The 12,980-nt window shown below is 41.5% G+C and overlaps 1 protein-coding gene across 3 annotated transcripts in view; it reads right to left on the reverse strand.

Annotated features, from left to right (window-relative positions):
• Positions 1-12,980, reverse strand: part of OPHN1 (oligophrenin 1) — a 360,994-nt gene that overhangs the window by 9,074 nt on the left and 338,940 nt on the right. For all 3 annotated transcript variants that reach the window (XM_051827157.3, XM_089324107.1, XM_089324108.1), the window contains 2 exons: positions 8,996-9,319; positions 1,041-1,206 (listed from right to left, as the gene is read on the reverse strand). In XM_051827157.3, coding sequence (XP_051683117.3) covers positions 1,041-1,206; positions 8,996-9,319 — 490 coding nt within the window. The remainder of the gene's footprint in view (positions 1-1,040; positions 1,207-8,995; positions 9,320-12,980) is intronic.

Consider the following 12,980-nt stretch of genomic DNA (forward strand, 5'->3'; position numbering starts at 1 on the left):
CAGAAAAGGCAGAGGACTCTGAACCAGATGGGCCACCATCATTAGGCCCTGTCTTTGCCAGCAAAGGACACGGGACTCAGGAGAAACACAAACACCAGATTTTGAAATGGCTCAGAGCCTATAGGCACCCCAAAGGTCAGAGGTAACACCCTTGCTCCCTGCTGGTTCAGAATGGCCTAAGTATGTTATTCATTCAGGCTTTCCTTGGTGGGAGGGGGCGGAGGGATAAGTGAAACCAGTTCTTGGTCTCAAAGTATAATTTTTGGCATTTGGTAAACACACTTAGCTAATTAGTCAAAGCTGTGCAAGCATTGTTCTTCTTCTTTCCCTGATTCTACAGTTATGGAAAACATTAGACCAAAGAGGAAGGAATAGCAGGAGGGAGGCAATATACCGAGAGCTGTCAATCACTGGCTGACAAGAGACCTCTTGGCCTAGTTGTGCCCAAGCCAGGCTGATCCCTGAGAGCTGTGGTGGTCCCAAGGTAGCCATTCGTTTCCTAGGTCCTTGGCTTATAGCCCAGCCTCAAGAAGGCCTGCTGGATGTCAGATTGGCTCCTACCACAAAATAGTCTCTGTAGAAAATCTGAGTAATTTTGAAAGATTTTTAAAAGTCCTACCTTTTACTTACCCAAAAAAATGCCTCAAGCACAAGCACAATGAACAACTCTGTTCATTAAATTGCTTCTAAAATCAGTAGCAGCAACAAGAAATAAGAAAAATAAAATATTCCCAAGCCAAGGGAGCTAAAAACAGAAGGTAATTTTATCAGCCTACAGAGTTCAGGGCAGGTAAGAAAAATGGCTCACCTAGCAGGCAATGAAGTTCAAAGTCTTCAGCTTTAGGGAAATCTCTTGACCTTCAGTGTTGAGGGTAACATCCCAAACAAGGCTGGCCCTATGACATTCCCCTAGACTGTGAACTCAATGATAGCCCAGGGCTATACACGATATACTGCACAGCCACATATGTTGATCCCCAAAGCATCCCTGGTGGCCCAAGATAGCTATTAGGTCAACACTTGGGAATAATACTACTTACACAGATGATGGGATTTCCCCTGCATTGCCAGCCACCACATCTGGCTTTGTTTCTGGCTTCTGGGGAGTAGCTGCCCGACAGGGAGGATCTGGGGGCCTCACTGGGGGACGAATGATGGTGGGCTTTTCTCCTGGAGGCCGCACTTTACTGAAACTGTCAGCATCCCCTGGAAAACAGCATGTCGGATGGTTAGCCAAACAGCATACTACTGGGGAGCAGGCACTCAATACTGGAGCTACCTAGCACTGTACCTTAGTATTGGCTACCTTCCTTGCTCTCAATTCTTCTTTATCATTAACAACTTTTCTCGGTAATTCTTCTGGCAGCTGGTCCACTCAGAAAGTTGGTTTGAACCCAGGCTGTGCAACTTCACATGCCTTGGGCATGCCATATAAATTTCCCAAGTCTCAGCCTCCTCGGCTATATCATCAAGACCACTAATTCATTCTCTACCAGAAATACTGAGAGGATTAAATCAGGTACTAATCTGTTTAGTACAGTGCCAGACACATATGAGGGTACTTCAAAAAGTTTGTGGTGAATGAAATTCAAAGATTCCATTTATTTTGGTAGAAAAAATTGATAACCATGCACGGAGAAGTCTTCCAAAATTCCATGGACAATGCAGATTATGAAGAAAACTACACATGCATTCCAAAAGTTTTTTTGCACCCAAATAAACATCTTTTAATTCCATTTTCCACAAATTTTTTGAAGCACCCTTGTAGTAGGTGTTTAGCAAACGCTGGGTGATGAATTTGAATTTGATAAATTCGTCATCACTGGAATCCAGGATCTTTTCACCACTTAGGGTTTGACCATCGTAGCAGCCTCTCAACTCGCCTTCCAACCTGCACACCTCTAGTTTCTAGGTCCGTATAAAATAAACATAAACAATTGTCTACAAAACAGTTCTGCAGGAATATGGTGAAAAAGGTGTCCTGTCCTCACACGCTGCTGGCAGCACCACAACCAGGGCCAATTCTATCCAGATAGCCATCAAGCATTCTGGAACAATGTGGGTAAAATAGAAATCATACATATGAGTGTTCCCACTTGTTGATCCAGTAATTCCAGAGAAACAGGTCAAACAATACTTCCTCATAAGGTGATTATAAGGACTAACTGAGATGGCCTACGGACTGTGACTGGCATATAGCAGGGTAAGTACGTATCAGCCTCTATCCATGTAAATGTTCACAGGTGCTTGCATAGTACAGTGTGATCTTAAAAAATTCATCCATGTGGCAAATCTAGGCAAATAGATAAATAGGAGAAGAGAAATGACAATACAGTGTGACTGGTGTTCTACTTAAAGAATGAGCAAAACATAATTAATGTGCTCTCATCTGATTCTGTTTCCCTGGCTAGACTGTATCTTATATTAATGGATATGCTATGCCCTTTTGCACCAGGCTGTGTGCACAGAATTGCACGAAAAATTAACCAAAAAGATATTAATAATCCAACCTTTCTAACAAACTTTAGACTGTTTAAAGCACTATCCCAGATGATAGCTATCATCACAATAAGCTTGGAAGGGAAGAATAGACAAGTGTTATCCCCATTTTACAGAGAAGAACACTGAGGTTCAGAAAAATAAATTGATTTATCTACAGCCATGTGGTTAGATAAATGGTAGAGTGAGGAATGAGGCCTGTATCTCCCACTCCACATCCACAGATTTTCTATGTCTGCTGCTTGTTATTAATAGTAAAACAAAACTATAAATGATAACAATCCTAGTAATGGTAATAAAATAGTACTGACAAAAATTCTAAGCTACCTTTTTTAAAAAAATGTACTTATTTACTTGAAAGTCAGAGATGCACATAGAGAGGAGAGGGGGAGAGAGAGAGAGAGAGAGAGAGAGAGAGAGAGAGAGAGAGGGAGAGAGAGGTCTTCCAACCATTGGTTCACTCTCCAATTGGCCGCAACAGCTGGAGCTGCGCCGGTCCGAAGCCAGGAGCCAGGAGTTTCTTCCGGGTCTCTCACGTGGGTGCAGCGGCCCCAGGACTTGGGCCATCTTCTACTGCTTTCCCAGGCCACAGCAGAGAGCTGGATAGGAACTGGAGCAGCCAGGATTCGAACTGGCACCCACATGGGATGCTGGCACTGCAGGTGGTGGCTTTACCCGCTATGCCACAGCGCCAGCCCCTTAATCTACCTTTTTATTGAATGTATTTTATTCCAGATGCTGTGATGCTGTACTCAGTGCTTTATGCACAGTTTCTTATCTAACATTGGCCATAATCCTGTAGAAGTTATTATCATTGAAGAAACAAAGACTCCATGATAACAAGGAACCTCAGAATTCATCCGCAATCAATTCAGGTTCATCTGATTTCTGAAATCCATATTGTCCCAACTATCAGTGGTTTTCAACCCTAGCTACACATCAGGAACAGTGAGGCGCTTCAGAATTATGTAATATGGAGGACGTATCCTCAGAGATCCTAGCTGAACTGACCGGAACCTGGGGCATGGGTATTCTTCAGTGCTCCCCAGGTGATGCTGTGTGCATCCAAGGTTGAGAACCACTAGGTCACATAACAATGCTTCCTCACTGTAGCTCAGAGGTGACCAGAACTAACAGTATTGCCCCATTTCTACTGATTATTGCTGGAGAGAGTAGAGCAATCCGACAGGAAGGACATGCTATACTGTCAGAACCATAATAAAACACTTCTACCTGATGCTGTGTCCATCCTAGGGCTACTTCCCCCCTTAATGAGCAAACCAGGTGACATCCTTGAAATATGAGCCATGTATTCCCAAGGTACAGCCATAGCCAAAGGAACATCAACCTATGGCCTTGGAAAACAAACATCATAAACCTTGCATCTTCCTAAGCCCTTTAATGGAAGCTTCAACTTGATGACTCATTGTAAGTCAAGCTTTGAAGTAGGTGCAAAGGATTTCCTTGGCTGAAATACCCCAATACTGTTGCCTCTTGCCTCTTGCCTCTGACTTGTCTCAGTTACAGTTAAGTCACAATGGCAAACTGGCGAGACAGGAAAGAAACAGTTACATGTAACCACATTTCATTCTTAATGCTAAAACTAACTTGTATGATCTTCAGCAGATCACTTAGCTACCAGTACAACATAAAGATCGAACTGTTTTCTAGATGAATGAGGCTGAATGAGCCTATGACATAAATCTATCCATCTCTGCTGTCTCTCCCTGCTGACTTTCATATGCTTCTTTTGGAGTATATTAGAAACCAGTTCTGTGTGTGTGTGTGTGTGTGTGTGTGTGTGTGTGTGTGTGAAAGATGCCAATTTTATGGTTCCCTGTTGCCAGCAGAATACACCCAAAATATTTACCCTGGCATGCACTATCCTCTTCTATTTGGCTTCAACTGTCCTCTCTGATCTACCTTTCCACCATTATTCTTCACATATCCTACAGTCCAAATGGCAATATTTATTGTTTTATTCACATGTCTTATAATTAATCATCTCTATTCTAGATGCCCTTTATTCTATTCCCACGTGCTCATGATGTGTCAGAAACATAGCTGCTTCTTTTCAATTATAAGAGCAATCCTATGTGCACAATTATCCACATTCTGCAAACAAGAAAATGAAGGCTCCGAGATTCTGTGACTTTCCCAAAGTCTCACAGCTAAGGGAGAGGCATACCCAGGATTCAAACTCACATCTGGGAGACTCCAGAGCCTGGACTTTCAACAGCCTCTTGAGAATATAATCCTCTACCAAACTACTTCCTTCTAATTTCATTTTAACCTTGGTCCACAACCTGGCTCTTACTATAAATTTGATCTCCCTCTCTAGCACGACCTGTTCCCTCTGTTTTTACTCTCTGTCAAATGGCTATAAACAAAGAATCTTAGCGTTTACAGATTTCTTGGTGTCTGATGGTCATCTGTCTCCAAACTTCAGCAACTTTCTTTCTCCTTTCCTCAAATTTAACCATACCAACAAGAGGGCACAACATAGAGGGAAGCTGTTTCCTTTTAGAGATTCCTTTAGTCTTCTAGAATTCTCTTTATGACACTCTTCCATGCTCACCTTAAAAGTCTTCCTTTTCCCTTAGCCATTAATTATGGTTGTGGAACAATTCGGAGTTAGGTTCCAGGAAAGGCAGAGAATAAAGACCAAAGAGTAGATGATTAAAGTATGAGTCCAAACAGGAAAATCTGGATAAAGACCAGCAACGCCCATTACTGCAAGAGCAAGTCTGTTCCTAATACTTTTAGAGCAAATGCCACTCATAGCATTAGTCACCACAGTGGAGAATTGATGGCCCTGTGACTGAGCAAGGCCTTGCATGTAGGATGTCTCCAAGCCCAGGAGCACACCACCAGATGCAGTCTCTGCCCCGCCCCCAGCCAAGTGAGTGGAAAGGAGCTTCTAAGAAAGGCTCCTAAACCCATATGTCATAGGATCCTGACCACAGCTTGCTCTCCCCTTTTATCTCAATACTTCAGGCACAATGAAGAACTCCTTGTTCCATGCCCCTACTGGAATTTATTCTCACCCCCTTAAGAACATGGAACACACTAGGCTGGGCCTGACTGTTTTGCATGTTAGTCTTACCATGAACCTTTGGAAGGCAGGGACCATAAGCCTTTCATCTTTCTCTCTCCAGTTGCATAGCAACATACCCGAATATGTGAAGAAACACATGCAAGTAGATGGGATATAGCCCTCCCCCCTCTTCCTTCCTAAAAGGAAGGTCCTAAGATCTCTATGGAAGCTACACATTTGCCCTTTACAAAGCCAGGACTCATAAGGGACAGTGACAGCAAATGAATGCAGAAACGTGGGCATCCATAATTTTGCTCTCCCAAAAGTGAGTGCTTCTTAGAAAAACAGAAAGGAGAAGGTGGCTAACACAGCTGAAGAAGGAAGAATTTGGTAGAAAGGAGAAATGTCCTCAACTTGGACCCAAGAAGCTTAGATTCAAGCCCATTTCTATGACTTACAGCCTGTGTGACTGGGCAAGTTGATTAATGTCTGTAAGTCTCAGTGTTTCCATCTGTGAAATGGAGAGAATAAGATCTTCCTCACAGGCCTATCACAATGCTTAGATGCAAGAGACCCAGCTCTATGTCTGGACCAAAAAAAAAAAAAAAAAAAAAAAGGTGTGGGGTGTGGCTTGAAACAATTCTACCAGCAAATGATATTTATTTTATCGTAAAGTCGACAGTCATGGAAGTGATTTAACAGGTACCGTGCTACCGCTACTTGTAATTACTGAGAAAAAATGTGGAGAATACCTAGTCTGCTCAAATGCTCCGTCACTGGAAAGGATGAAGCCGGAGTGCACACTTGGGTCACTAAATCAATGAAGCTTGTACACTGACCCTCAGGAGGGCAAGTGAAGCCCTCAACAACAGAGCTAAAAGGGAGCAACAAGTACAAGGTGCATAGTGGGTCAGCTGGGGTAACATAGTTCCCTCCCTCTGGTACCGCCACTGAGTCTGCTGGCCAGCACAAGGAGCTAATTAACTATCAGCTCTGTGTCAGGATCAGAACTGTTTGCAGCTTTTGCTTAATTGATAACCATCCTGATGCTCAGGAATCTACCATGGAGAAGCAGCCAAAATGGGGAAGGAGGGAGAGAGGTGAGGCAGAGGCAGAAGAGTAAGGTTCAAAGAGGCAACTGCACCAGAGGTTTGGCTAATTCTCCGCCATGGCCAAAACAGACTCAGTTCTGCTTTCTGTAGGCCAAGACTAGTGGCACAGGGCTTTGAGAAAAGCTGCATCATGCCAGCCTGTTGCTAGCTGATGTAGAGCAGAAAGCAAAGCCAGGCAATGCTACGGCACCGCTTTAGATAGTCTGGCTGATACTGAACGAGTCAGATGAGTACTTACATTAATTGACACCATCAGATCAGAGCAGCTGGCACCAGCAGCCAGGGGCAGGACCATGGAGAAAGGGGGAGAGGAAAATACTGCTGGGATTTCACTTTGCAGCAGAAGATGGTGAAGGCAGAGCTGATAGGGAGGGCTAAGTTACTGCGTGTGTGCTGAGCTGATAGGATCTGGCTGATCTCAAGGCCTGGCTACAGGCAAGAGAAATTTTACTGTGATGAGTGTAAGTTGAGTTGCCCAACTTTCCAGCAGATTGATAATGAAGGTCAATATATGACTTATAAACCAAAGCAGATGTCTACAAATTAGCCTGGCCTTTCTTGGCTACTTCCCAGAAAAGACAAAATTTAGGGAGGTGGGGAGAAGGGAGGACAGGAGGGAACTAATAATCATATTTTGAATGCTGATGATGAGCCAGATATTTTATTTGTTATTCTTTTTAATCCCACCAATAATTCTGTGGAGGAACTGTTTCTCCCATTTTGCAGATACAGAAACCACTAAGAAAAGTGGTTAAATAACTGAACTGTGATTACACAGATGCATCAGTGGGTCAAGCCCAGAATTCATCGTGTCCATTGGTGAGTGGATTCCTCAGAGAATAGCTTATACTAAATTGTTCTCTGAGACACCATAGGCTCCTACTAAGGTTGTTATATGTGGTGAGTTTATTTTGGTACAAAAAAATTTTGAAATCCACGCCTAGGTTTTTCATAATATGCATTCTCCCTAGGCTTTTGAAAGACCCACTTGTATTTCGGACTCTGCAGGCCATTAGATCTCTGTTGCAACTACTACACAATTCTGTTGCAGCTAGAAAGCAGCCACAGACACTATGTAAATGAGGGAGCATGCATATATTGATGAAGACAAATTTGAATTTCATATAATTTCACGTGTCATGAAATAATATTTTTACTTTTTTTCCCAAATAGTTAAAATGTAAATACATTCCTAGCTTGCAAGCCATAGAAAAAGAGGTAATGGATCTGATCTGGCCTTCAAGCCATAGTTTGCCAAGGTCTGAGCTAAGCCTCAAGAAGACAGGGCCCTTGTATATCTTATTTATTCCTATGTTCTCAGCATCTAGAAAGGGGCCAGATACACACTCAGTACTCAATAAATACCTGCCAAATAAATTATTCTTACTATTTTTAGGTTTTTATATTTTGCCATATTGTGAAATGTCTTAAATCCTTTTTAGAACAGGACAGGATATAAACTCATAAAGCACATTTCTAGAAAGTCATCTATCTACAAAGTCAAAGAGCCAGGATCTGGATTCAAGTCTTTGTGATACCAAAATCCATATTCTCTCTATGATACCATGCTCTCTTCACAGTATTATTGCCCCAGAAACTCCCCTCTGGATTAAAATTGAATTTTTTAATATGGATCACCATGTGCAGTAGCCAATTAAACTTGCAAGTCAGCCACATCCTGAATTTGCAAGAATTTCTGAAGCCCAGAGGTTTGCAGATGTTGTGCCCCTTTATCCCTAATTCTCCTAAACTGGAAAGTGAGAAGGAGAACAGATTCAAATCTTCTTATAGAAAGGTAACATGATAGTTCTGCCTCAGTGGAAAGAACAGACTTTGGTGCCTGCCAGACAAGTTAAGATTTAGATCCTGGCTCTGCCAATGACTAGTTGTGAATCATTGGCAAGTTACTTATCTTTAGGATCCTTGGTTTCCTAATGGGGAAAAAAAAAGCAAGAATAATACATTCTTCACAGTGGGGTCATGAGGATAAAAAGTAGTATATCAGAACCTACCACAGAAAGGCACATAACAGATACTCAAAAAATGGCAACAGCAGCATTAATACAGCATTAATAATCATAATCATAATCATATCATTACTACTCACTCATACCACATAACAAGGGCCTACTACACATAAGCCAGGAATTGTTGTAGTTAAACAAAACAGGCAGATAACATCCTGCCCTCTTCCAGCTTACATTCTAGTGACTACTATGAATGGTTACTCTCCACTCCAATACTAGTCGTTGTAAACTGGAACTGATTTCCACTTGAACATATCTCCAATCTCAGAGTGAAAAGCAGTGGGTCAGTTCCAGTTCCCATGGGGTTCCCATTCACTTACCCTCCTTGTGGTGTGCCACGGGTTTGGGAGCTGGTCTCTTTATGTGGAAAGAGGGTGTCTTGGTGGGCCCAGAGGCTGGCACTGGCCCGTTGGTGGCCTTCGGGATGGCCTTGCTCCCTCCATCCTGTAACCTAGACACCAATCTCCCTACGTCCACGTCGGTGCAGGGCTCCAACTTGCCATCAGAAACAGGCTTGTTTGGGGACTTCCTGCCAGGATCCACTTCCCCACTCTTCTGAGTAGGTAGTTTGAGGTGCTGTGGCAGCTTGGGGGGCTCTATGCTGCTGGTGATCATACCATTGGGTGTTTGATGTTGGATTTCATCTGGTAAAAGTTGGTACACAGAAGATTAACGATACCATTTACAACCTCTTTCATTTGGATATATGCATACATACTTGTGATAATTTGTAGATATTTTCAAAGGAGCTGTCACTGTGGCACAAATCAACTATATCTCACAAAGCCAGTCACCACCCTCCTCAATTCATGTGGAACCACAGGTGCCATCCAGGAAGAGACTTTAATTCAAGATCTGAATACAATTTCCATCACCACAATCAGTAAACCACAATATTCAAAGGGATACATAATTCAGAAGAGATTTAAAATCACGAATAAATTATACATTCTACGCTTTTAAAATAAAGACAGTTAATTCTTGACTAACTCTCACAAAAGTAATTTGATAAGGTCCTTGAAATGTCAGCTTAATAAATATAACAGAATTTAATTTCTTTCACCAGTCCCAGAAAGAGTCCCCCAAGTAGCTATGTTTTTGCTCTAGCTTCTGTGGTCTGCTTTTCCCTGATACTAGTATGCATTTAACAGTGGTTCTGCATCTTACTTAAAGCTTTTGAGACCCTCATGAGAACCAGGGAATCCCTCCTTGGCAAAATTAACCTATACAAATGTAATCAAAGTTTTGAATACTAAGTGATTCACAGAGCTCCCTGAAACTGTCAATGAACCCCAGATTGAGAAAGCCTCCTGTAAGGAAATTGTCACTTTCCTTAGTAATGAAAAACTTAGACCTAGAGTAGCAGTTAAGAATACAGGTTCTGGTTGGCAAAATAAGATCTGAGAGATATAGCAAACAACTGTAATACATGGATCTTACTTGGATCCTGATGTTTCAGTGTGTTAATAGAAGAATTTGGAAACCAACTAGATAGTTCATGTTAAGGAACCATTTTTTAAATTTTTATTTATTTATTTATTTGAAAGGCAGAGTTACCGAGTGGTGGTGGGGTAGAGAGAGAGAGGCAGAGACAAGGAGAGAGACAGAGATCTTCCATCTACTGGTTTCTACTGGTTCACTCCCCAAATGGCCTCAACAGCCATGGCTGTTCCAGGCTGAAGCCAAGAGCCAGAAGCTTCTTCTGGGTCTTCCACATGCATGCAGGGCCACAAGCACTTGGGTCATCTTCTTCTGTTTTCCCAGGAGCATTAGCAGGGAACTGGATTGGAAATGGAGCAGTCGAAACTTGAACTGGCATCCACACTGGATGCTGGCATTGCAGGGGGCAGCTTAACCCACTACGCCACAATGCCAGCCCCGCGTTTTTTGTTTTTACTCTTTAGGTATGATGATAATATTGTGGTTTTTCTTTGAAAAGAGTATCTGTTAGGGATACATACTAAAACATTTATAAATGAAATGACATGATGTCTGGATTGGGTGAGTGGGTAGAGGTATTGATGAAACAAGACTGGACAGGTGCTGGCAAATGTTGAAATGGGAGGTTAATTAGACTTTTTGTTCAACCTCTGTTTATATTTGAAATACTTCATAATAAGGTGTTAAAAACAATGCATGCTCTGGAACCAGGTGGCCAGGTCTGAATCTCAGTTCTGCTACTTACCAACTATGGGTCCATGGACAAGTTCCATATTTTTTCTATATCTCCATTTTCTCATTAGTAAAATGAGGATTAGAATAATAAAGTATCTGTCTTATGATATTGTAGTATGGGTTATAGGAGATGGTAAATTGATTTCAGTACTTGGTACATAACAGACACTCAATAATTAGTAAATAATTAGTAGTTATAATTTGTATTATTATGCTCCCATTGGGCGATGAGGCAAGAATTTCCATATGAAATGCCTTACTATGAAGGCTTCCCCCAGAGAGTTTTCTTCTTGAAAATGTGTCCAGAACTGCTGCTGCCACTGCTAACGAGGCTGGGTCCAAGGAAGTGCCTGTATAGTTTCTCTACTCTGGTCCAGAGTAGATGCAGAGTCCTTCTTTTATTAACCCTAACACAACTGCATTTAGACTGCAGCAGTCAAGCAACAGCTTGCGAAACGTTCACAAGTAATGTCAGGGACATAAGCCTAAGAGTGCCATGTAACTTGATCAGTTGGCTCCCAGGATATGCCTGTGGCAGAGGTTGTCTTTCAACAGCCACTACTCTTGCAAAACAGTGAAAGTATATGATGGCTTGGATTCCTTTCTCCACATGCTTCAGGACAGATACCTCAGTTCCATGTCCCTATCTGAATATTTTCTTTTTCTGGCAGAAATACCCTTGGAAATTCCAACCTTGCTCTCCTGCAGAGGAGACAACGGGAGTTGCCTGTTCCCTATCGGCCATAACAGTATCATCCCCATCTCAATAAAATGTCCAGTGTTAATCAGATGGCCTGTATATGCGGTCTCAGAGAGGCCACTGCCTTCTCACGTGGGAAAGGATCTTCTCTTAGCCCAGAATAGAGGCAATGAATCGACAGAAGCAGTGGTGACTTTGACACTAGGCCCTTCTGCCAGGGAAAGCATTTCTAAGTTCTCACGACCGCTGAATAAAAACAATAGTGGCAAAGATGATGATGATAATAATAATAATGACAACATATACCATTATTTGAGCACTTACTCTGTGCCAGATTAGCTTACATAACCTTTAAAACAACTGTATAAAGCAACAAACTCTTACAAAGCTCCATTTTATAGACAAGGAAACTAAGGCACAGAGGGAATCAATGTCACAAAACTAGTAAATGACAGGGCCAGGTTTCAAATCTTGAAGTCTGATTCCACAGGCCAAAAGTTCCTGTCAGCAACTTTTTCTCAAACTCACCATCAATTTACATAGGAAAACAACCAACTTGGCCTCAAAAACGGCAGGGAACTGGGAGTGAATTTGGAGCAGTCAGGGAAGTCCCACAAACAGGCAGATAGCTAAGCCTTAAACTGAAGGTCTCTCTTCTATATATGGGAAAGTGGGAAGAGGAAGTGTTGAGAGATTACACACTATTCCAGCAGGAGAAAAAGATCTGTGATTATAATCTAGGTACAATCATGCCAACAAATGTTAGGAGTAATATAGTACTAATTCTGTGTGGAATGGTTAGAGAAGGTCACCCTTTTTTAAAATTTTTTAAATTATTATTTTATAACTTTCAAGCATTTTGTCACATTATTTCAAATATAGACACGTATAGTATTTTTTTTTTTGAAGAGAGGTATTAATATCACAGTGAGGGACTCATGACAATTATGTTGGAAAGAAGAACATTTTGACATTTACATATCATGATTCAGTGAAGCAATATTTGTAACTATATACCAAATGATATGAAATCTACACAATTTTTATACTCTCTATATATACTAACTAATGCAAATAAGAGTAAACATGTGATATTGTGTTTTGGGGTCTGGCATATTTCATTTAACATACTGATCTATCTCTAATTGCAAACGTTAGGATTTCAGTCTTTTTAATGGGTGAGTAATATTTCATCATCTATATCTATATCTATATCTATATCTATATCTATATCACATTTTCTTTATCCAGGCATCAGTTGATAGACTTCTAGATTGATTCCATGTCTTTGCTAATTAGAACAGTGCTTCAATAAATATAGGCATGCAGGCATCTCTTTCAAATGCTGATTTCATTTCCTTTGGAGTGGGAGAAGGTCTTTGAAAGAGGTAACTTGAGCTGGGTCTTGAAGGATTACAATAGATAAAGAA

Source organism: Oryctolagus cuniculus, chromosome X (assembly GCF_051225735.1).
Source record: "Oryctolagus cuniculus isolate XC-2025 breed Fujian yellow rabbit chromosome X, ASM5122573v1, whole genome shotgun sequence".
NCBI lineage: Eukaryota > Metazoa > Chordata > Mammalia > Lagomorpha > Leporidae > Oryctolagus > Oryctolagus cuniculus.